Source organism: Garra rufa, chromosome 22 (assembly GCF_049309525.1).
Source record: "Garra rufa chromosome 22, GarRuf1.0, whole genome shotgun sequence".
NCBI classification, from domain to species: Eukaryota; Metazoa; Chordata; class Actinopteri; order Cypriniformes; family Cyprinidae; genus Garra; species Garra rufa.
In genome coordinates, this window is record NC_133382.1 from 27,366,818 (window position 1) to 27,390,790 (window position 23,973).

General features: G+C 35.5%; 1 protein-coding gene across 1 annotated transcript in view; it reads left to right on the plus strand.

Moving 5' to 3' along the window:
- ablim1b (actin binding LIM protein 1b) overlaps positions 1 to 23,973 on the plus strand; it is a 92,523-nt gene that overhangs the window by 16,641 nt on the left and 51,909 nt on the right. Inside the window, 1 exon segment of the mRNA XM_073828757.1 lies at positions 6,526 to 6,660. Coding sequence (XP_073684858.1) covers positions 6,526 to 6,660 — 135 coding nt within the window.

Here is a 23,973-nt window from a genome sequence, read left to right on the forward strand (position 1 = left end):
TGTGTTCTACTGAAGAAACAAAGTCACCTACATCTTGGATGCCCTGGGGGTAAGCAGATGAACATCGAATTTTCATTTTTAGGTGAACTATCCTTTTAAATCATTACAAGTCAGCATTTTCATTTGTTTTTGCGTAGCAGAAGAGCTAAGTGGCACTGTATGACAGAATATACCGTGATTTTGTTTCACGTTAGAGCTAACATCCAAGATCTGCAACATTCCAAGGATCTTTTATAGACAATTTACATATAAATATGTCTTGCACATGTTGCGTGAATGAGGCTCATAGTGTTTGTGTTTCAGGAAGCCTCAGAATTTAGCTGCGCTGTTCTTCACCACCTGCCCACATTCCCTCACATCTGCGTCGAGCGTGACAGAGTAGAGGTAGCATACTCTGCCTTTGGCTGAATGCAGAGAACACATACTGTAGCAGTGTCTAAATCTGTCTTTTGTGTGTCTGCCTAATATAGCTAGAGTGTGAGCTGTTGTATTAGTTACAGCATATGTCAGGAAACTCTCCTTGTTTAGCCAATCTGCATGATTGAAACACGAAACAGTTCATTCTTGGCTTGCCGCTGTCTGTCGACATTGCAGCTACACTCTGGGGTTCCACCGCGTGAGCTCCTGATGTCGTACTGTTGCCGCCCTGGTAGAGCTGGTTGCTATAGCAACAGCTGTCTCGGATGGTGGGGGCCAGTTTGAGACAAAATCCTGTGTTTCAGTTTCAAGGGCCGGTAGGAACATTCTTGAGCACAAACCCCTGCCAGAATCCTATCGTTACTGATTAGTGGCTCACACACCACCTCGTTCAGACAAAGGGGAAATTCCTGTCATCCACAACAGCTTCATTAAAGAAAAAATAAGCGATGCTGTCCATTTCTTTACGGTATATTGTATTTTACAGCTCCCATACTGTGATTAAAGGATTAGTTTACTTCCAGAATTAAAATTTCCTGATAATTTACTCACCCCCATGTCATCTGTTCATGTCTTTCTTTCTTAATTTGAACAGAAATTAAGGTTTTTCGAGGAAAACATTCCAGGATTTTTCTTCATATAGTGGACTTCAGTGGGGATCAACATGTTGAAGGTCCAAATTGCAGTTTCAATGCAGCTTCAAAGAGTTCTACTTGTTCCCAACTGAGGAATAAGGGTCTTATCTAGTGAAACGATTGGCCATTGTCTAAAAATGTATATATATTTTTAACCACAAATGCTTGTCTTGCACTAGCTTGACTTCACACATTACGTAGTCTTATTGGAAAGGACATATGTGATGTAGGCGGAAGTAATGACCCAGTGTTTAAAAAGCGAATGTGCAAAGAAAATCAAAAACACTTTACAAAAAACGATGTTGGAGAATTTTGAAGTTGGAGGAGTAAATGAGATGTGAAACCTTACCCTCTTGAACCAGAGTAAAATTAACCATGGTTTTATTATAGTAAAATTGTAGTAAAAATGATGTTTCCAACATGATTACGCAATGCGTGAAGTTGTGCTCATCGCACAGCTAGTGCAAGATGAGCATTTGTGGTTAAAATGTGTATACATTTATATTTTTGTGGAAAATTACTATTGTTTCACTAGATAAGACCCTTATTCTTTGGCTGGGATTGTGTAGAGCCCTTTGAAGCTGCATTAAAACTGTAATTTGGACCTCCAACCCATTGGTTCCCATTGAAGTCCACTATATGGAGAAAAATCCTGGATTGTATTCCTCAAAAATCTCAATTTCTTATTGACTGAAGAAAGAAAGACATGAATATCTTGGATGACATGGGGGTGAGTAAATTATCAGGAAATTTTAATTCTGGATGTGAATGATCTTTCAAAATAAGGGCAGATTTTTGTGTTCAAATGTGCTTTATTCAGATTGTCTTATGCAGAGTGGTTAATGGAAGCTTGTTTACGAAGAAAAAACAAAACAAAAAAAAATACAATTGTAAACTCATAATAGTGAAAAAAAGCCAGAATTTCACTTAAAATTGCAAAATTGTAAGGAAAAAAGTCGGAATTGTGAGGTAAAAAGTCGCAGTGGAAATGGCTCCATAGTTTATTGTGCAATAACCAATATTACTAGCCTTGGTCAAGTGACTCTGATTCTTTTTTTAACAGAAGTATGCTTGTGATTTATGGGGCAGTCAATTATATCTCACACTTCTGAAAAAAAAGCCAGAATTGTGAGATAAAAAGTCAAAATTACCTTTTTGATTTTTATTCAGTGTCAGAAACAGGCTTCCATAACAACATGTGGAAATTTTGCACACACTCAGTCTGTTGTGACCATGGCTTTAGATTGTGTGTTTCTTTTGCAAGAAAGAACACAGCACAAGCCTTGATGTCTAATTCATGACCAATTGACTCTTTTTCTGAAATTATTCTTTCTAATGCAAATTTCCTTGCAATTTAACAGTTTGAATCAGACTCACTCAGTCAGTGAATAGATCAGAGTTCAGAACTAACGCCCTGTGAGTCATTTTTTATGTTAATGTTAATGTCGAAATCAAAATAAGCTGGGAACTGGTTCACAAGGCTTAAATCATTTTATTTGCTGAGTAGTTGTTCATATGACATTTAAACAAAAATATGTACTATATGTGTGTGTATATATATGTATATATATGACCCTGAGCCACAAAGCCAGGCTTAAGTAGCATGGGCATATTTGTAGCAATAGCCAAAAACACATTGTATGGGTCAAAATTATTGTTTTTTTAATGCAAAAATCATTAGAATATTAATTAAAGATCATGTTCCATGAAGATCTTCCTACCGTAAATATATCAAAACTTAATTTTTGATTAATAATAATGCAATTTAAAACAAAATTTACCCTTATAAATGGTTTTGTTGTCCAGGATAACATATAGTAAAAATATTGATTATTTGTCATGTATATATGTATAAATTAATATTAGTTATTGAAAACAGATTAAACAGGAGTTTAATTAAGTCATGAGACATATGTGACAGGAAGAGAAATACATTGCAACATATGATTAGGAGACAGTATTTGAACAAGCCCTTAGAGTAGTTCACATAGTAGAGATGCTTTTGTGTGGCAATATTATGTAAGCACATAGCCTGATAAGGAGCAGCGAGTGATGGTGGGAGGGAGATTCTTTATGTTAATCTTGCACAAGCCTTTCAAGTGTCCAACGATTAGATTAAAGAGGCATGCGTTAACTCTCCAACAGGGCGAGAGATATAAAGTGAAGAAGTGTCATTCTGGAGAGAGTTAGATAGAAGGAGAGTACAGGTTCCTGTGATTTTAAGAGTAGCAGTAAATGTCAAAAGGAGGACGGATAGCCTGAGTACAAGGAAAGATTCGTAGTCACGTTAATGAGAAGCCACTCTGAAAGGTTTAGAGCTCTTTTCGTCCGAATTAACTTTAGCTTTTAAAGTGCCGCCAGGTTTAGAACAGCAGCTTAGAGTGGACGCCGTCTTGGCCTGATGACCTTGAACAAATATGGCACAATGAGGCCTTAAGTTAAACACAGCATGCAAACACAGATACTGAGAGAAACTGATTGAAGAGCCTCAGCACACAGCTCATTCATTATTTCTGTCTGTGGAACGTCTGCTCTCCTTCAGGGCATGTAATTATCAAGATAATAAACAACTGAAGAGTGTACTTGAGTTTTAATGTCTGTTTATAGGGATGTTTATGTTTTAAAGGAATAGTGCACCCAAAAATTATTATTATTCTTCATGCGGTTGTATCCACAGGCTAACATGTCAGAAGTTAGTAAATGGCAAAGCACAAATGACTCATGACCTTCGTTATGCAACTGTACCGACTCAAAATGACACTTGTGATGAGCAGTACAGATATGTAAACAACACGACTTGTGCGAGCGAGTGTGATCACCTCTGCGTTTGGCTGTGATAACCTGCTGATCACTCCAAAAAAAACTCCAAACACCTACTAACACTTCTCTCACACCCACACACTGTGATAGCACCCGAAGTGCGGACATTGGCCCGTTGAAATACTTTCTACCCAGTTGCAAGCATTATGTAATGAAGGCTAGTTGAGGTTCAGCCTTGTGTTTATTAGTTTGTGCATCTACATGCATATTTATTGCTTTTTAATGAAAGTCAACTATGGAAATAGCAGCAGTGCTTAAATGCAGGAACAGTGCAGCCAATTATAAAAACAATTAAGGTTTCAGATTTGTATAACTGTACCATTTGCATGTATATCTCATTTTTAATGTTGGTTATTGGAATAAATGCCAAATTCTGTTATGAAACTATTGCAAACTATGATATTCACAGCATTATACTATTTAGCCTATTAGTTTTGACAGCATAGTTTGACATAGTCTTAGTCATAGTCTTTTTGACTAAAATGCCATTTATTGTTTTAGTTAAGGTCTAGTTTTAGTTGACTAAATATCATAAGATTTTAGTGGACTAAATCTACATTAGATTTAGTTGACTAAAATCTAATGGGTTTATTTACAGTGTAATGCATTTATTAAACTCTTTGTATAGGTCTGATATTAAGGTTTTATTATGATAGACAGATTTAACTGCTGTGACATGCAACATGCCTTCTCATAAAGAACAAGAACTTGGTCTTTTTTCAATTAAATGTCAATGTTATATAGGCTAATTATGCATTTTTTTATAACAACTTGTTTATCACATTCTTCATTCTTTTAAGCTGACATTTATTTATATAAATAAATTTAGATGAATCTTTAGAAGGGCTACTAGTGATTCAGTCAAGAGCAGTGAGTGCTTTTCTGTCTTTCTTTTGTTGCTTGATTAACATTAATGCCACAGACAATATCATTTAAATTAGGCTGCTGCCCCTTTAAAACGATTGCACTGATGAAATGTACTGGTACACGTTGATATTCTCCCAACTGTTTACGTACACTCAGAAAACTGAGTGTGTTTATGTGAATACTCGTCAAAACGGACAATTCAACATCATTTTTTTGTGTATTTCTCTGTTCATGCGACGTGAAAGAGTATTTGTGCGCTGTGTGAGATGTGCTGCTTGGGTGTGTGCGCTCAGAAAACCAGACTGAATTGAGTTCCCTTTTCCGTCGTCAAATTTATTCATATGTCTGCTCTTCTCTTTCTCCCAGATATTGACATTTTTTTAATGTTTTATGAGATGTGCAGCAAATGTATGCCAGCTTTTGTCCCTCTGGATAGATCAATAGGCTATGATACAGTTCAAATAGGCTATGATACAGTTCTAACCTCCTAACCACACAGCAGATTTGTTCTGAATGAAACTCTCCCCAAATCATCCCCACCTAACATTTGTGTCTCGTTTTTATTCATTGAAAAGTTTTTGTCATTTAAAATGACGGTGAATCAGTGAAAAAACGTTGTTGATGAAAATTATTCATCACTGGCACAAGCTGATTGGTTCATGTTGCATATGCAGCCAGTGAGCTTGCTGCTTTACATTTAAATGGCTTGTTAGCATTTACTATTTTGCAGCATTTCGCAAAGCGTTTTCAGAGTTACTCTGAAACCCTCCACCTCCCCAGCTCCACCTGTATAGATCTGCTATGGATTATTATATATGCTATTTGTGCAGCAGCATTATGTCTTAAATACAGCAGTGTATCGGTGTACCCAGCTAGCAGGGAACGTTCTCAGAACATTGGCTAACATTCCGTACATGTTTGGTTAATGTTTCAGAAAAAACATTTGAATGTAATGTTCCAAAAGTGTTTTAAGAACGTTTGTTATTTCAGAACATGTTCCTATAATGTTAAATATTACTAAAGCGAGAACATTATTTCTGCAACATTTTATGGATGTTGTGAGGATGTTGTTGAGGTAACAAATTACACAATATTCTCAATAAAACATTGGCACAATGTTTCAAGATAACAAAGACAGAACATTCTCTCAGCCACATCAGGAGAATGTTATGAGAAGATCATTGATGCCTTAGTTTGTGTAATGTTCTTAAAACATTTTTAGAACCAAAAATTTCTAGCTGGGTATGTATTGGCAATAGTAATTTGTTGCACTTGCATTGCAGCAGCAGCAGCAATATTCTGCAACAACAGCAGCAGCATTTCAGCAGCGTAGCAGATCTATTCCTCCAAGACCAAATACATTAACATGCTAAAATCTTCGGAGAGTTGTCATAATATAACTAAAATAACCAAATGGGACCTTTTTTAAAGTGTTACAATGATCTTTGTCAGACAGAACTTTGACCACATTAGCTTTAGCATTAGCTTTTACACATTTGTTGAATGTGGTCAGAATCCGTCGCTGACCTGTAGTTTCAGTGGTCAAATTACCAGTTATTCAAATTACTTATGTAATCAAATAGTACAGTTACAGGTTGTAGCAGGTTTATTGTTTTACAGCTACAGACCAATTGTTTATACACTTGTTGATGCCGTCTGTTAAATGTATTGGTGTGGGTTTGAAGCTCATTAATGGGATAATCCCGTCCTCTTTATCTGTGTAACATCATAGGCTACTTCAAAAATGGTTGTCTTTGCTAATCCATGTCTTTGTGTTTCTTGACAGTGGCCCATCCTCAGGATCCACACCATCCACCAGGAAAACTGGTCATCCAGTGCTATAAGTGTGGAGAGCCATGCAAGGGAGAGGTTCTCCGGGTGCAATCCAAGCACTTCCATATAAAATGTTTCACATGCAAAGGTAAGATCTATTAATTAAACAGTTGCTGGTAAAATGTCTTGATCTGTTTGCAAACAGTGTGAAAACTTCTGACAGCTCATTTCTTAAGTCAGGAAAGAGGGATGAATATATAGCACCAAATTCAAGTTTAGCTCATTCGTTATTGAGGAAGTAGCTTAATTACATTTAGTCATAACTTCATCTAAGTCAAAAATGTGATCCTGGACCACAAAACAGATTATTCTTTTATGCAAAAAATTAGGATATTAAGTGAAGATCATGTTCCATGAAGATATTTTGTAAATTTCCTTCCCTAAATATATCAAAACAAAATTTTTGATTAGTAATATGCATTGCTAAGAACTTCTTTCAATATTTTAATTTTTTGCACCCTCTGCCAAATATTGTCATATCCTAAAAAAACCATACATCAATGGAACGCTTATTTATTCAGCTTTCAGATGATGTATAAATCTCAGCTTTAAAAAATTCACCCATATGACTGGTTTTGTGGTCCAGGGTTACAAATGTGACCAAAGGAGAGATGAACAAAGCTGGCTCTGATAAAGCAGATGGAACCCAGAACTTCATTAGCTCATGAATGAAACCAAAGTTAGTCTAAAGCTGTATCCCGCCCCAATGGTAACTTAATTAAATGGGCCACTCACTTTTTGTCCAGTCTTCTGTGGTCTTCTCTGTTCATACCTGCTTTACAACATCATTTGGCAGGAATTATGGAAAATCTGACTGAATTTGCTTGGTGAGTCCTTCTTGAAATAATATAGGTGGACAGCTTTGGCACAAAGTAGATTGAGTTTGTCATCACACGTTTTTATTTAGGTTTGTCTTGGTTGTACATTAAGTTCTGACCTTCTTTATATAGTTAAAGTGTTTTTGGCCGTCTCTCTGAAAGCTTATTTTCATTCCTTGCACTCCATATGGATCGACCCTCAGGTTGTAAAAGAGAATGTAAGGTTTATGTGGTGGCATGTTGCCAGTCACAAAGAGCAGACAACTCATTTCCTTCTGGAAAGCCTTTGTTTACATGTAAGACAGCAGTCAGAGAAGAAAAACGGTCAGTTTTCGCGTTCTTGATTAATGTGCAGCACTTTAATATGTGAAACATTGTGGACCTGTTGATAGATAACGGTGTCTTCAGCCGTTTGAATGTCATTGCCATAGCAACCGAAATAATATAAGGTGTCTGCGTCTGGCTGTAACAACGTTGTATGAGGGGTCTTGACAATAAATGTCAGTGCATCCGTAAGCTGTTCTCAGCCATCCTTTAAACAGCCCACGGAAGCCGAGGTCTCTCCGGGTTTTCTTTAATCTCACCTGAGCAATTCACTCACCTGTAGCTCCGCATTAGTCACTAATCGCTGACGCCACATTAGTCACCTGAAACAAAGTCGTAAATGAGAGTGCACTGTCATCAGTGAGATGAATGATTTTACATGAGCTTCTTGCTTTCTTTTTTAATGTTCACACTGCTGGCTGATGTGGCCCAAATCCTATTTTTTTTCCTCACATGTGACATGTGGAATCTAATCTTTTCAATTCCGATTTGCATCTTTTTATCCCCCTGGACATGGTTAAGCTAGTTTTGGACTGGTTTTGAGAAACAACTGGGAGGATTTTGTTGTAAAAATCTGGAAACCCTGTTCGTATTTTTTTTTTTTTTTTTTTTTTTTTTGAGCATGGGGGTCAGTTTAGAACCATGATCTGTTCACACTGTAAATCTGATATTGGCCACATTCAAAACAGCAATGTGAACAGCTATACAAAAAAAAAAAAAAAAAATGGAATTGAGCACTAATGGTGCGTTCACACCGGACGCGACTTGCGCGGAAAAAACGCGCTATTCGCGCGTAGTTGAACGCTTGAACATTTGAGTTTACTCGCGCCATTCGCGCGGTAAAATTCGCGTCATTCGCGCGTGACATTTTCTTCACAACAGACGCGAATTCGCGTCAAGGGAGGGGCTTCTGCCACTCGTCAGCGGGAAAGTAGTTGTAAAATAGGTGAATGAGCTCAATTTGCCAGCTTTAGCTTGCTTGTAGTCTCAATATGTATGTATATGTAGGTTAAATTGAGTAAAGAGCGTTTTTAAAACTAACCAGATTGTCCGACCTCTTCACTCACTTTATTCCTAGCAAGATCCCTTTTATTCCTGTTTCTACTAAAGTCCAAAGATGTATCGTACAGCTCCGAGGAACCACAGACAGCAACGGTGATTTTGTCCGCCATTGTTGTTTCGGATTTCTGCCTCCGTCACTACTAGAGCAAGCTCCTGATTGGTCACCGCGGCGCGGAATTCCGCCGAAGTTCAGATTTTTGAACTCGCGCGTTTCGCGCGAATGGCGCGGCAATCGCTTGAAACGCTCAATGCGCGCCGCGCTATTCGCGCGTTTCGCGCCGCAGGATGGCTATTCGCGTCTTTGCATTGACTTAACATGTAAATCACTCGCGCTTGCCGCTTCATTCGCGTCCGGTGTGAACGCACCTTAAGGCTCACAGTGTGAACATAGTAGCTTTTTAGTTTTAAATCAGTGTGCAAAATTACTGCCAATTTGCGAATGTCAGTATTTGAATTGCAATCTGGTCAAAAATTGTATTATATACATATTTAAAATCTATTTTATTATACTACTTTTTGTTTTGTTTTACTTCAGTATTTTATCCTAAGAACAAAGCTGTGATTTGAAGACAAAATAATGTCTCTTGCATTGTCTCTTACAAGTGCCTTGTGAGTTCAGCCCCGCAGTGAGATGTCATGATGGGCATATGAGCAGAGACTTACATCATTACTATAGCAACCAATGCAGAGACACTGGATATTGATGACACTGTCTGAACAAACAGATCAGATTTTCTCAGTCACAAAATGGCAGTGCGGACAGTAAGTCCTGCAGACTGGATTATTTGAAAGGGGTCATGAACTGGCTTTTTTTTTAATTTTGTACTGTTCTCTGAGGTCCATTTATAATGTTATCAAGATTTTAACATCACAAACATCATCATTTATAAATAATCTACTCTGTTTTATCTCCACTCATCAGAACGCTCTGTTTGAATAGGCGTGGCAGGTTGTAGACTTGAAAGTAATCACCCACTGCTATGATTGGCTAACAGTTGTGTATGTTTGACAGCCTACATCCTTTAGAGATGGACGCTGCTGTGATTTAGGTCAAAAACGCATAAATACTCAGTACATATCAAACAAATAAGCAATAGTGAGCATGTAATAAAAACAGTTACACTTGTGTGGTGCAACATTACTGTTGGATTCAATATAGTGGACAGACACAGCATCATCTTTTAGTTTCAGTTGTTCTGAAGATTTTCGAATTGTGCCTTGTTTGTAAACGAATCTGTGGTAAAATGAAGTAAACAAAAGACCAAGTTCTCACTGACGTGGTCTGGAACTTCATTAAAAATAAAGTCGATCCACACTTTCCTAATGTTAGGATCAGAAGGAAGGCAATGTGCAATGTACAGTTTCTAGATGCTTTAGAGCCATTTATCATTTGGTTTCTGTGTAGACCTGTGTTCACCTCTTGTTATTTACACTACATGCGCAAATCGGTGGGCGGAGCGAAACCGGCAGTGCTGTAGAAGCAGGCGTTGATCTTTTTCTGCAGTGTTTAGCCACTCTGTTACAGATCTGGCCATTTAAAATGCGCGCGGGAAGTAAAGTGGTCTCGCGTGACGCCGGTGTATTCCAAAGGAACACGGAAAATACAATGACATAGGAAAGACATGATCAGTAGGGGGCAGTCATGTAACGCACTGGACTGGAGCAGGCTGAAAACATTGCTGCAAACTAAAAGGTACGGTAACCTGGAGGGGACACCTTCGGTTCACTTATGTTTGTCGTGGCCACACAAATGAATTCCTAGGAACGTCATATTACTTTTTGTCATTGCCACGAGATATTAATTCCTGGGAATGTCATATTATGTCGTGGCCACAAGATTATTTTGTCGAGGTAACGACATCCTTATGTTTAATGCATAAACAAACCTGCGTAACCATAACCCAGGATTATCAGAGATAGGTTTATTAATATTTTTTATTTTGAGTTAAGAAATGTTTTTATTAATTGTTATAGAAATTAATGCAATATTAAGTTATATATTAACAATAGGCAATGCTGTATATGCGAATGTCTGTGCGCGATGTAGACAGCATTCAAAAGTTTATCAAGAATTTATTACATATAAGTACTTCAAATTAAATAGCCCTGCAAGAAACATTTTATGCATCCTTAAGTCTTATCCATTAATTGATCCTTTTTTTCTGTAATAAATGTATTATTCGTTTATATTCAGTATGTCCCCCTTAATTTCGATCTCTTAACATTCCGAATCTAAATGATAAATGCTGACATGCCATGAAAGCTTTGATTATACTATATGGCATATATTCATTTTTAGTCTAATTATAACCTATATAGTGTTTCATTGTCGAGTGAATCATTCACGTTCCATTTGTAAATCGTATGGTCACACACGGGCATTAATACAATCATAAAGTCAAAACTTTATTGGCATAATTGTAGTTCACAATATTTGCTAAATATATGCCAAATAGCATATATAAAGTTATTTAGGTTAAGCGATTCACAATAAAGAAAAAAGTAGATAGCTCTAAATCACTTATTATTTATTCTTATTATAGGTTATTATTATTTCAATACCTGGTTAGGGCTATTTATTTTTAACGCCTGACAATTATGCCAATTTCGTTTTGACTTTTTGATTGTATTTATCCCCGTGTGTGACGATACATGATGTTTTCATTTACAAATGAAACTACGTGAATGATTCATTTCTCAGTAAAACAGTTTAATATTTATATAGTCTAGTCTGTTAATTAGACTAAACAAAATAAAATATGTTCAATTCATATTTTATATGTTCAATTCTTTAGTTAAGAGAAGGAATGTAGGCCTATTTTACTGTGTGACGATAAATTATTTCCAAATGAAACTACGTGAATGATTCACTCTTCAGTTATTTGTCTATTAGTTAGACTTAATAAAATACAATATATGTTAAATTTAACCTTTAAACTGCATTCCAGTAAAAACCCCAGTCATAGCACCTTTACAGTATCATTTACATTCAGAATGTTATGTAACGAGATCAAAATGAAGGAAAAAATAACGAATACAAACGAATAATACAAATATAATGGGAAAAAAAGAAGGTCAGTCAATGGACAAGATTGTGGGATGCATGAAATGTTTCTTGCAGGGCTATTTAATTTGAAGTAGGCCAACATGTAATACATGTAAACACTTGTGAAAGCTGTCTACATTGCGCACAGACAGCATTAGCATATACAGCATCGCCTGTATAATTATTTAATATTGTATTAATTTCTATAACAATTAATATAGGCAAACAATTTCTTAACTCAAAACGAAATATCTCAAATAATTCTGGGTTACTAATGTCACGCAGGTTGGTTTATTCATTAAACTCGTGGCCACGAGAAATGCATGTTGAGCAAAAATACATTTCACGAAAATAATATAAAGATTACAAAACAAAGAAAACAAATGGAATGAGGGATATGCTTTAAAGTTCACGTAAAAGCCAAATATTAAGCGGCATCCTTCATGTTTTCTTTAATCAGCAAATACTTAACATTTTTTGAATTATATTCACCTTCTGTTTTTATGACAATAAATTTTGAATTTTGAATTCTTATTTTTTTTTTTAGAAAAACGTCCGAACACCGGTCTCAAAAGTAGAAGCGAAAGTCTTGTTTCCACCAGCGCGGAATTTTTTTTATTCACCGTAATTGATGGATGTCTAAAACAAAAATAAGGAGAATCCTAAAACATATATATTTCTTAAAATAATAACATCTGAACTTCATACACAACAATACGGCAACGACTTTACAACAGGACACATTGTTTTATTTTAATTTTATTTTTTAGCTTGTACACCAATGGATTTCTGATGTCGGGATATTTCAGACTGCATCTCCACAGCTTAATCACTTTAGTATTAAACATACGGGTCAGGAGGCGGGTCGGGTACAATATTTATTTTTTTTATTCTGCGGTCCGAGTTGCGGGTGGGTTATTTGAAAACGGTCCGGTTCGGGTTGTTTATCCACTGACCCGCTTGTCAGGTTGGACACTAATGTTTTGAAAAAAGTGGAGCGTGTGAGGAAAGCTTTCCCCTTCTCCCTGGCATGCATTTGAATGCTGAATTCGAAATGCAACTGAATGCAGTCGGAATCCGCCCCCAGCACCCCCAAGTCTCCAAATGTTGATTACAACAAGGCAACAGACAGCATTCAACACCCCACCCCACCCCCACTCTGCCATTCATAAACATTTCGCTCTTTATACTGCATGCCGCTTAACTCTGATGCCTCATTAACGGCTACTTTTCAGAAAACTGAAAAAAAAAAAAAAAATACACTTCCCTTTGGTTTCCCAGAACAGACTTAAGCCTAGTTCCAGGCTAAAATGATGTAAATCGGAGCTGTTTAAAGATAAAAAATAAAAAATAAAAAATAAAAAATAAAAAAAAAACTTTTACTGATCGTTGGTCGGAGATTCAACCCGCAGTTCGTGACTGGAAGCTGTTAAGAGACAGACTTAATGAACTTCTCCGAAATAGAAGAACTACTTTTCCACTTAAAAAAAAAAAGAAAAAGAAAAAAAGGTGGAAAAAAATTGCATAACTCACTGGAGCACTTTTCAGAATCAGAATCAGAATCAGAATGAGCTATATTGCCAGGTATGTTTGCACATACTAGGAATTTGTTTTTGTGACAGAGCTCCACAGTGCTACAGAATGACAGTGACAAGACGATACATATTATAAAAATAACAATATAGAGGTATACAAGACAGACAATGTGCAAAAATAGCAAAGACATTTGAATAGAAGTAAGTATGTGCTTTAAATAAATAACGGAAAAATGAATAAAGAATGTATAGTGTTGTATGTTGCACGATCAAGTGTTCATGAGATGGATTGCCTGAGGAAAGAAACTGTTTCGGTGTCTGGTCGATTTGATACTTAACAATTGTTGTATTCGTTGTCAGTCATATAGGCTAAGCTTTATTGTTTTGAAAAGTGAGCCTTCTGTTTATTTGTCTAAATTATTTTCTATATTAGGATATAATACTAGGCTAGTATTTATGGACATTAGGCCAAATCTACATGGGTTTCTTCCCTTTCAATTCAATTAGTTTTTAAGAAAAAAGAAAAAAAAAAAACTGCATGGGCAGTGCGTCATAATAATGTACGGCATCAAAATGTAAGAACAAATCTAAAGACAATAATAATAATAATAATAATAATAATAATAATAATAATAATAATAATAATAATAACAATAACAATAACAATAATAATAAAATTAATTATTAACACTCCTAAAAGTATAGTGCTCAGATACACTTACGGTAGGTGACCTAACCCTAGTTGATACTTTATTTCAACTTTTCAATTATTTCATTAATTAACTAATAAACAAATGCCTTTCCGATATGATATAAGTGAAAAGGGAGACGATTTCGAAAATGATTTCACCAAAAGGCGGATGCGAACTCGGGTCTCCCGCGTCAAAAACGATATGTTACTCGTATTATCACTTACGCCACTGAAAATGTTGCAGTATAGCCGTCTTTTGTAATATTTGTAAATATGGAGTATTTGCATTGTGTAAAAACATTAAATAAAAGGCACCAGACTACAGAAAATGGCATATACTAAAGTATTTATTTTTCTGGGGGAGGACCCACCCACATTTATTTTGCTTCCGACGCCCATGCTTGATGATGAAGTATAGTCTACAGGATATAACAATAAAGTGCTTTTCCAGTCCCGATTCCACAAGGTTTTATTCCGCATCCACCCGCTCCCGCTATATTAACTATATTATTCGCCCGCTGCCCGCTTAGAATAAATTTTCTAAGCACCAAAATCGCAAAAACAAATCAAAATAATAATAGTAATAATACTAATAAATAAATAAATAAATTTTTAACTCTATAAAAACTGTAGTTTATATTTAACCTCTCCATTTCTATTCCTTTCTACTCAAATTGATTGTCAGTGTATCTAAAATTGTGTATCTTAGAAAAAGAAAAAGAGGAACCACCTCTTAAACATGCATATCTTAATTTGATGTTGCTTTAAAACGCTGAAATATATAATGTATTTTATTCTGAAGGTGAAAGTGGTCCAGTTATTTAACTGCCTGCGGCGCCGTCAGGATCACGTTTTTTTCCCCTTTTAATTAAGTGGATACAGCTTACAATACTCGTTCAAGAGTAAGGGATTGCTCAAAACTATGCTATTTTACATATTTCTGTTATTTGTGTACAATCACAACGAAAAAACAGATGTGTATGCTATTTGTAAAAAAAAAAAAAATGTAAACAAGATGCTGGTTCAAGGGCGCGTCACAGAAATTGCCTACAATTCTGCATATAGGCTTGCTACTTATTAATTTTATTTTATTTCGTTTTGTTAAATTATTATTCATTAAGAAATTTATATTTCGCATATGGGCATTTTTATTTATTTTACATACAGCTTTTTTGGGTTTTCTCTGTGCATAAGATCTGCGCGTGATGTTCTGATGTTTATGCTGCTTTTTGCTTGTGTACAATTAACCCCTCAAAACGAATTTAACTGTTATTAATGTGTCACAGCCACGTTTCAATTTAAATGTAATTTAACACAATCTTGTCGTTAATAATAACTAAACGCGTCGGTTGTCGTTTGGAAAAAAAAAAACAGAAATTAACATTTCTATTTTCAATGCAGTCTAATAAAAGTTCAACAGGAAAAAAATAAAAGAAAATAATAATAAAACTGCTCCTGCTTATGAATAAATTTTTGCTTGATGATGAAGTATCTAAATAGTCTATAGGATATAACAAAGTGCTTTTCCAGTCCCGCTTCCACGAGGTTTTATTCCGCATCCACCCGCTCCGCGCTATATTAACTATATTATTCGCCCGCGGCCCGCTTAGAATAAATTTCTAAGCACCAAAATCGCAAAAATACTGTAGTTTATATTTATCCTTCCCATTTCTATCTGTCTCTACTCAAATTAATTGTCAGTGTATCTAAAATTGTGTATCTTAGAAAAAGAAAAAGACGAACTACCTCTTAAACATGCATATCTTAATTTGATGTTGCTTTAAAACGCTGAAATATATAATGTATTTTATTCTGAAGGTGAAAGAGGTCGAGTTATTTAACTGCCCGCGGCGCCGTCAGGATCACTTGATTTTTTTCCCCTTAATAAAGTGGATACAGCTTACAATACTCGTTCAAGAGTACGGCATTGCTTAAAACTATGATATTTTACATATTTCTGTTATTTGTGTACAATCACAATAAAAATAAAAAAAAATTAAAAAAAAACGTGTAGGCTATTTGTAAAAAAAAAAAATGGAAACAAGATGCTGGTTTAAGGGCGCATCACAGAAATTGCCTAAAATTCTGCATATAGGCTTGCTACTTATTAATTTGTTAAATTATTATTCATTCAGAAAAGAAAAACATATATTTCTTATGTGGGCCTATTTTATTTATTATTATATATAGGTTTGTTGGGTTTTTCTCTGTGCATAAGCTCTGCACGTGAGGTTCTGATGTTTATGCTGCTTCTTGCTTGTGTATAATTAATCCCTGAAAACGAATTTAGCGGTTTACGTCAGTTGTCGGTTGGAGAAATAAAATAACCGAAATTAACATTTCTGTTTCCGATGCAGTCTAATAAATGTTCGTCAGGAAAACAAAGAAAGAAAACAAAATAACAATACAACTGCACCTGCTTATGAATAGGCTATCTTTTTGCTATTGGTTTGAACCATAATTTCAGGAAAGAGGAATCATTGAACTATTGTACTGGTATTTGTGACCAACGCCCCCTAGAGCTGGCCATGGTGTTTGGCTACAGAATGTTGTTCCTTGCGCCACCTGGTGGATATTATATGAAGTGCAACAACGTTGTAAAAAAATCTAAAAAAGCCGCTGCGGCAGGACGCGTGCCCACGCGTGCCGAATTGCAGGCTGCCGCGTGAAAATAGACGCATTTTTAATGGCCAGATCTGTATGTCAAAAAAGTGGCACATTCCAAAGCCTGTCATTTTGGTAGATAGTTTTTAGACTAACAAGAAAGTTTTGAGTTCTGAGTTTTTTAGTACAATGACCTCTTATATGTCAAAAGATCAAGGGAATTTTGATTTCTCAATTAATAACCCTTTACCCAACCTGATCTCACAATGAAAACTATTTAGATGGAAACTTTTTCTCAAGATGCAAAATACGTACCGCAATATATGTTTCGTAACATATTCCATGTGAAATGTCCACTGAGTGGCACTAAAAGAGTGTTAGTTTTTTTCCTCGGAACAGATGAACATATATATGGTACATTTTATGTAACGTTGGTTTTGTATGTGTTATTGCAGTTCTGACTTGAAATGTCCATTGAGTGACGCTATAATTATAATGCTCTGTGACGTTTTAAAATAACGTATCATCTCCACTACACCTAAAGCTACCCAAAAGTATAAACAAAAGCGAATGTTACATAAAAACAATCACAAGCATGCAGTTTTAGCTTAGTTTTCAATCTCTCATCTTTCAGTGATGTTTTTCACAGAATTCGTACCCTAAGTGGAAGTCTAATTCTGTGCCCTCTGAGCTAACGAACAAGCTTGTTAGGTCTGGAAAGTGAAACGTATGAAGCTTTAACCATAACTGTGTACAAAAATGATTACAAGTGCTCTGATTTACCACCTCTAGTGTATATTTCTGTTGGAAACTGCAGTGATATATACTTATTGGTACGTATTTTGTGTCTTGCGAAAGAGTTCCCACAGGTTCGTTTTCTTTATGAGATCAGGTAGCTTTAATCAGATCTGTATGCAGTTTGATTTACTTTACAAGATTTACTTTACAAGCACAGAGTGAATGAAAAATGGAAATAAGACCAAAATGGCCCGAGCTAGTACACAAGAATCTGTCACATGATTAACCTGTGATTTAATATTTGATTTGGCATATTTGGACCTTAATATGTATATAAAAAAAGGCTGTGATGTAAAATGAATATGAAATACTTTAGATTCTGATACTGCACTCTTTCTAGGTCACTAATCAAATAATCAAATTAGTGAAATTGGTAATGTGACTCTGTTCAGTCGGTCAGATGTTCTTGCTTTGAAACTCAAGATGCTTATTGGATCAATCTTCAATGATGTTCGAGAACATGATCATCAGATTTTTCGTGCAGCTAAAATGCTCCTGCCATTTAAACACAAGATGGACAAACCAAATAAGTTCTGAAATTCTGGATGGTTGTTCAGTTTAACCAAATGTTATTATAATATGTGACCCTGGACCAAAAAAAAAAAAAAACAGTCATAAGGGTCAATTTTTTATACTTCATCTGAAAGCTTTCCATTGATGTATGGTTTGGTAGAATAGTACAATATTTGGCTGAGATACAACTATTTGAAAATCTGGAATCTGAGGGTGCAAAAAATCTAATATTGAGAAAAACACCTTTAAAGTTGTCCAAATGAATTTTTTAGCAAAGCATATTACTAACCAAAAATGAAGTTTTGATATATTTACGGTAGGAAATTTTCAAAATATCTTCATTAAACATCTTTACTTAATATTCAAATGATTTTTCACACTAAAAGAAAATTAGATCATTTTGACCCATATAATGTATTGTTGGCTATTGCTAGAAATACACTCATGCTACTTATGACTGGTCTTGTGGTCCAGGCTCACATATATTATTTATTTCATTTAACTTTTTACTCAATGTTAAATGTGCACATCATTTTTGTTACACAACATACATGTAACAATAACACATGCATTTTTTGGCATATAATACAAAACTACACACAAACCAAATATATTCTGAAATGTTCATTGTTCAATTTAAATTATTATGCTAAGTAATTTTCCATGGAAAATATATTAAAAATGTATTAAATCAGTATGGGATCAGACGTTTGGAACCCACTTTACTTTGAGTATCATGTGAGTACCATATAAATATTAAAATCATTCAGTAGTACCATTACAAAAACTGCATGCATTCATGGATACTAGCATATGTGACCCTGGACCACAAAACCAGTCATAAGGTTACATTTTACAAAATTGAGATGTATACATCATATGAAAGCTCAATAAATAAGTTTTCTATTGATATATGGTTTGTTAGGATAGGACAATATTTGGCTGAGATACAACTATTTGAAAATCTGGAATCTGAGGGTGCAAAAAAATCTAAATACTGAGAAAATCACCTTTAAAGTTGTCCAAATTGAGCTCTTAACAATGCATATTACTAATCAAAAATTACATTTTGATATGTTTGCAGTAGAAATTTTACAAAAAATCTTCATGGAACATGATCTTTACTTAATTCCCTAATGATTTTTGGCATAAAAGAAAAATCAATAATTTTGACCCATACTATGTATTTTTGGCTATTACTACAAATATACCCCAGCGACTTAAGACTGGTTTTGTGGTCCAGGGTCACATATATTAATCCTCATCTTTTCCTATATTGTCAAATATAGAATGATTAAGACTATTAGTTGTGTATTTCTTAAACACAGAAGAGGTCACCAAGAGGGCTCAGGTTAAGCAGACCAGGGACCTGTAGTTCACTTACAGGGAATCCTTAATCTAATGGACCTCCCGTATTTCTTGTCAATCAGCTCCATTCCTAGAAATCAGGATTCAGACTGTTGCATAAGATCTGATGTTACTTTCTGTGTGGATACCTGGCAGGAGTACTTCTGCTGAGGTGACCTGCCAATACCTGAACTCTGGCAAGAGGAGATGCAGTGCTCAACCACTCGGTTGTAAGCTAATGAGCCTTGCTCTGCTCTATTAGTTTCATTTGTTCACTCTAAGCAGGCTCACTTAGATCGCTAGAGTGAGCATGTGCAGTCAACATCTCCGGCTCCGCTCCCCCCCTTCTCTACGGTGATCACTTTATATTCCTGTCCATGCCTCACCCTGTCTTTCTGCTCATTCTCCCTCCCTCTTCTTCTCTCACTCTGTGTGTGAATGCTGTGTCAGTCAGAGAGCCTGTGTGTGCTATTTCGGGCATAGTCTCCGGGAGCTGTTAAAGCGCTGCAATGCTGGAAATAGCTCTGCTGATCCCCATTGGGAGGATAAGATGGCAGAGGAGGGGTCCGCACACACCTCTGCAGAGACCGCCAGTCTGTCTGTGAACATGTGTGTTCGTGTGTGTGCCAGTCAATCCGCAGCTGTGGGTTTGCATTAATGAGGAGTGGCAGACGCCCCTTGGGGTCAAGGGTTACGTGCCTGAACATGTCATTTTAGGATGTCATTCTCACAGTTAGGAAGATGAAGTCACAGGTGGAACTCAAAGCAACAGATTTGTTTCACAAGTGTTTGAGGATTTCATACTGCTGTTTTTATTGCTTTTGGTTTATGTTTTTTTCTCTGTGAGAATCAGTTCATTTCTGATCATTTACTCACCCCTTGTCATCCAAGGTGTTCTTGTCTTTCTTTGTTCAGTCAAAAAGAAATTGTTTTTGAGGAAAACATCCCAGGACTTTTTCTCCATATAGTGGACTTCAATGGGGATCAACAGGTTGAAGGTCCAAATTGCAGTTTCAATGCAGCTTTAAAGGGCTCTACATGATCCCAGCCAAGGAATAAGGGTCTTATCTAGCAAAATGATTGGTTGTTTTCTAAAAAAAAAAAAAATTGTATATTAGAGCTGCATAATTCTGGATAAATTGAGAATCAAAATATGAATTGCTGCAGTCTATTTAAAAGTGTTTAATTAATTTGAATGAATTGTTAAACATTTCAATATATAATATATGGATTTAAAATGGATTTAATACACCAATTTATTAATATTATAAAGTGATTTGTATGGAAGAAGTTTCCACCACTGAATAAAAAATAAAAAAGGTAATTGGGACTTTTTATCTCACAATTCTGACTTTTTTTTATGTCTTGCAATTCTGATTTTTCTGATCCCAAAAATCTATTTTTCTCAGAACTGTGAGATATAAATGCACAATTGTTGAGTTATAAAGTCAGAATTGCTAGATATAAAGTCACAATTGTGGGATATAAAGTTACAGTTGCGAGAAATTAAGTCAGAATTGCACTTTTTTCTCATGATTGCGAGTTTGTATCTCGCAATTCTGACTTTTTTTGCAATTGTGAGTTATAAAGTCCAGTTCTGAGGAGAAAAAAGTTTATATCACACAATTGCGAGTTTATATCATGCAATTGCAACTTTATTTGTCAGAATTGCGAGTTTATATCACGCAATTCTGACTTTATTTATCTAAATTGCTAGTTTACAGTATATCTCAGAATTCGGACTTTATTTATCTAAATTGCGAGTTAATATCTCGCAATTCTGATTTTATAACTCGCAATTGTGAGTTTATATCTCACAATTTTGTTTGTATAATGCAATTCTGAGAAAAAAAAGTTTCTGAGATATCAAGTTGCAATAACCTTTTTTTTATTCTGTGGCGGAAATGGGTTTCAATAGGTTGAATGAATGACTCACTCATAAATACTTGTCTCATTACTGAATGAATTCGCGGTTTTATCTCTTGATTCAATGGCAAATACATTTTAACAGTTACTTGTTACCAATTAGTGGTAAAACAAAAGAATCGACATAAATGTTATTTAAAGCGCCAATTACTTTCAAAAGATGACGTGCTCTATTTTGATCGCTACCATAGACATCAATGTTTATATCCGAACTATGATCTTTAATCCCAGTATTTCCATGATAATATTAATGACTATAAGACAGAAATCATTCTAGGCTAAATAGTTTTAAAAAACTTGTTTGTGAAGCTGTTTCTTACCTAATCATGGTAACTGCTCTCTCTGCGTCAGCGGCAGTGCGAACGCAGATTTGAATGTTTCCAGTAAGACTTTTTCAAAGGTTTAAAACACACAGGGAATCGTTATTATTTAGAATGAGATAGCATAGGTGTTTGAATTGTGATCTCGATCTTTTAACGTTTAATCATGCAGCTCTAATGTATATAGGCTACATTTTAACCACAAATGCTTGTCTTTTCGCCTACAGTTTTGAGCCACAGATGAAGAACTAAAAACGCGTGACCTTTCAACATGATTACACAATAGAAGTCATAGACGAGCATCGCAGGGCTAGTGCAAGATTTGTGGTTAAAAAGTATAGAAATTTTGTTTTCTTTTTAAAAAATGACTGATTGTTTCGCTAGATAAGACCCTTATTTCTCAGCTGGGATCATGTAGAGCCCTTTGAAGCTGCATTGAAACTGCAATTTGGACCTTTAACACATTGAACCCCATTGAAGTCCACTATATGGAATCCTGGAATGTTTTCCTCAGAAACCTTAATTTCTTTTATAAAACGGTTAGTTCCATTCCTCAATTCTGATTGGTCAGCAGCTGTGTCGTATTCATGATACGGCACTGCTATGACCGCTTCACTCAACATTCTGTGTATCATTGAACCCCCCTAGCAACCACCCTTAGCAACGTAAACACAGCTGCAGCAGTTAGGGACTACTTTTTACAGCGGAAGATTTTACTTTATGAAAACGTACAACTTAATATATATAAATTAATATATATTTTTGATTTTAATATTTTTATTGTGTGGTAACCGTTTTATAAAAGCAATAAGGTACGAGAGGCCGTGCTGTATCGTGAATAAATCACGGCTGAAGGGCGTTGTTAGGCACGACGCGAAGCGGATTTTATAGGAATGGAACTAACCGTTTTATAATTGTATTTAATCTGGATTATTGCTTTTAGAGCATGATTAAAACAGGAAGAGGGAGTTTGGTTTCTACCTGTTGAGGTCAGTTCATCCTCATTTGGAAGAGTGAGGTATATATTTAGATATCTATTTTGTCTGTGTATATATGTGTGGTAAGTCCTAATGAGATTCTTTGTTTAGAAAAAAGTGGAGCCAGAGAAGTTCAGGCAGTCCTTACTAAAATAGCAGAGAGGATTTTTTTGGCACCTGTCACATTGCCAATGACTCCCATGTTGAACACACATAGACTCATACACACACATACTTCTTCTGCTCCATCTCCCATTAACCAAACAGTTGTCAGTTGTAAAACAACCTCTCTAGTTTATGCAACCATACACATAACACAGTCACATTTCTCACCCAATCTTTCTCTGTCAGTCTCCGAAATGGACACTCATAAATGTCATTATAACTCATAACACAGTAAGCCATCATGAAAGCAACAAACAATTTACTGCTCTCTCTAAAACCCAGCATTAACTCAGCAAGTTGCCTCGGATACAAAACACAAACTGTTATGCAGTGATGTGTGCTTGAAGCTAGCCCTGTAATGTCAGGCCGAAGGCTGTAATACTGTGGCTTCATGCAGACAACTGGAGCAGGAATCAATCTTGAGTCCAACCAGAGGTCATCCTAAGAATGCCCATGAGCTAAAGTTTTCCATTATCTTGAGAAAAAGGCTGCTCTGTTTGTGAATGATTGATTTAGTATAATTAGCATAATAGCAACTTGTTAAAAATGTGCAAAAATAGTAAATATTCTGTTAGATTGGTGAGTGTTTTATCTGGCTATCAGAAGTAGTAGCATAACAGATATAGTTCTGTCTCATTTGAAAAATCTCTAATGTATTGTTTTCTCAACAGTGGTATTTAACAGAGACTTTCTCTTCTCAGATTTTCTTCTTCCAAGAAAATGACTCAAATAATAAAATCCTACTGATTCCATTCTTTGGAACAGTGGTGAACATGGGCCATTCTATAGAATTGGTATTCAAAGTATTCAAGTATTCAAATTTTAGATGTTTACTAAGTTGCTTTTATTATCTATTGAAACCAACAATACTTAAAATATCAGTAACCTTACTATATATAAAATCATCATTTATTGAGTACTTTCAGTTGGGAGGTGGTTGTCCCAAACCCTAACCCCTACATTTCAACAAATTATACTGAAATCATTTTTGCATTTTTATAAATTATGAAACTTTATGTAAAAAAAGTGTCCCCATTGGATGAGACTGATTTTAACTACACCCCTACATTTATGATCAGGAAATATTTATATGTCACTCTCTCTTATAGCTAGGTAGAGATATGTCAAAAGTTTAAAGAATGTCACTACCGACCGCCATTTTTCTATAATTAAACACACTTTTTTGAGAGTTAGTCCATAACATTTAGTTTTTATATAGAGTATGTATAACTAGCACCTTTGAGCTAGATTCAAAAGTATCCAAAAATGTCACGA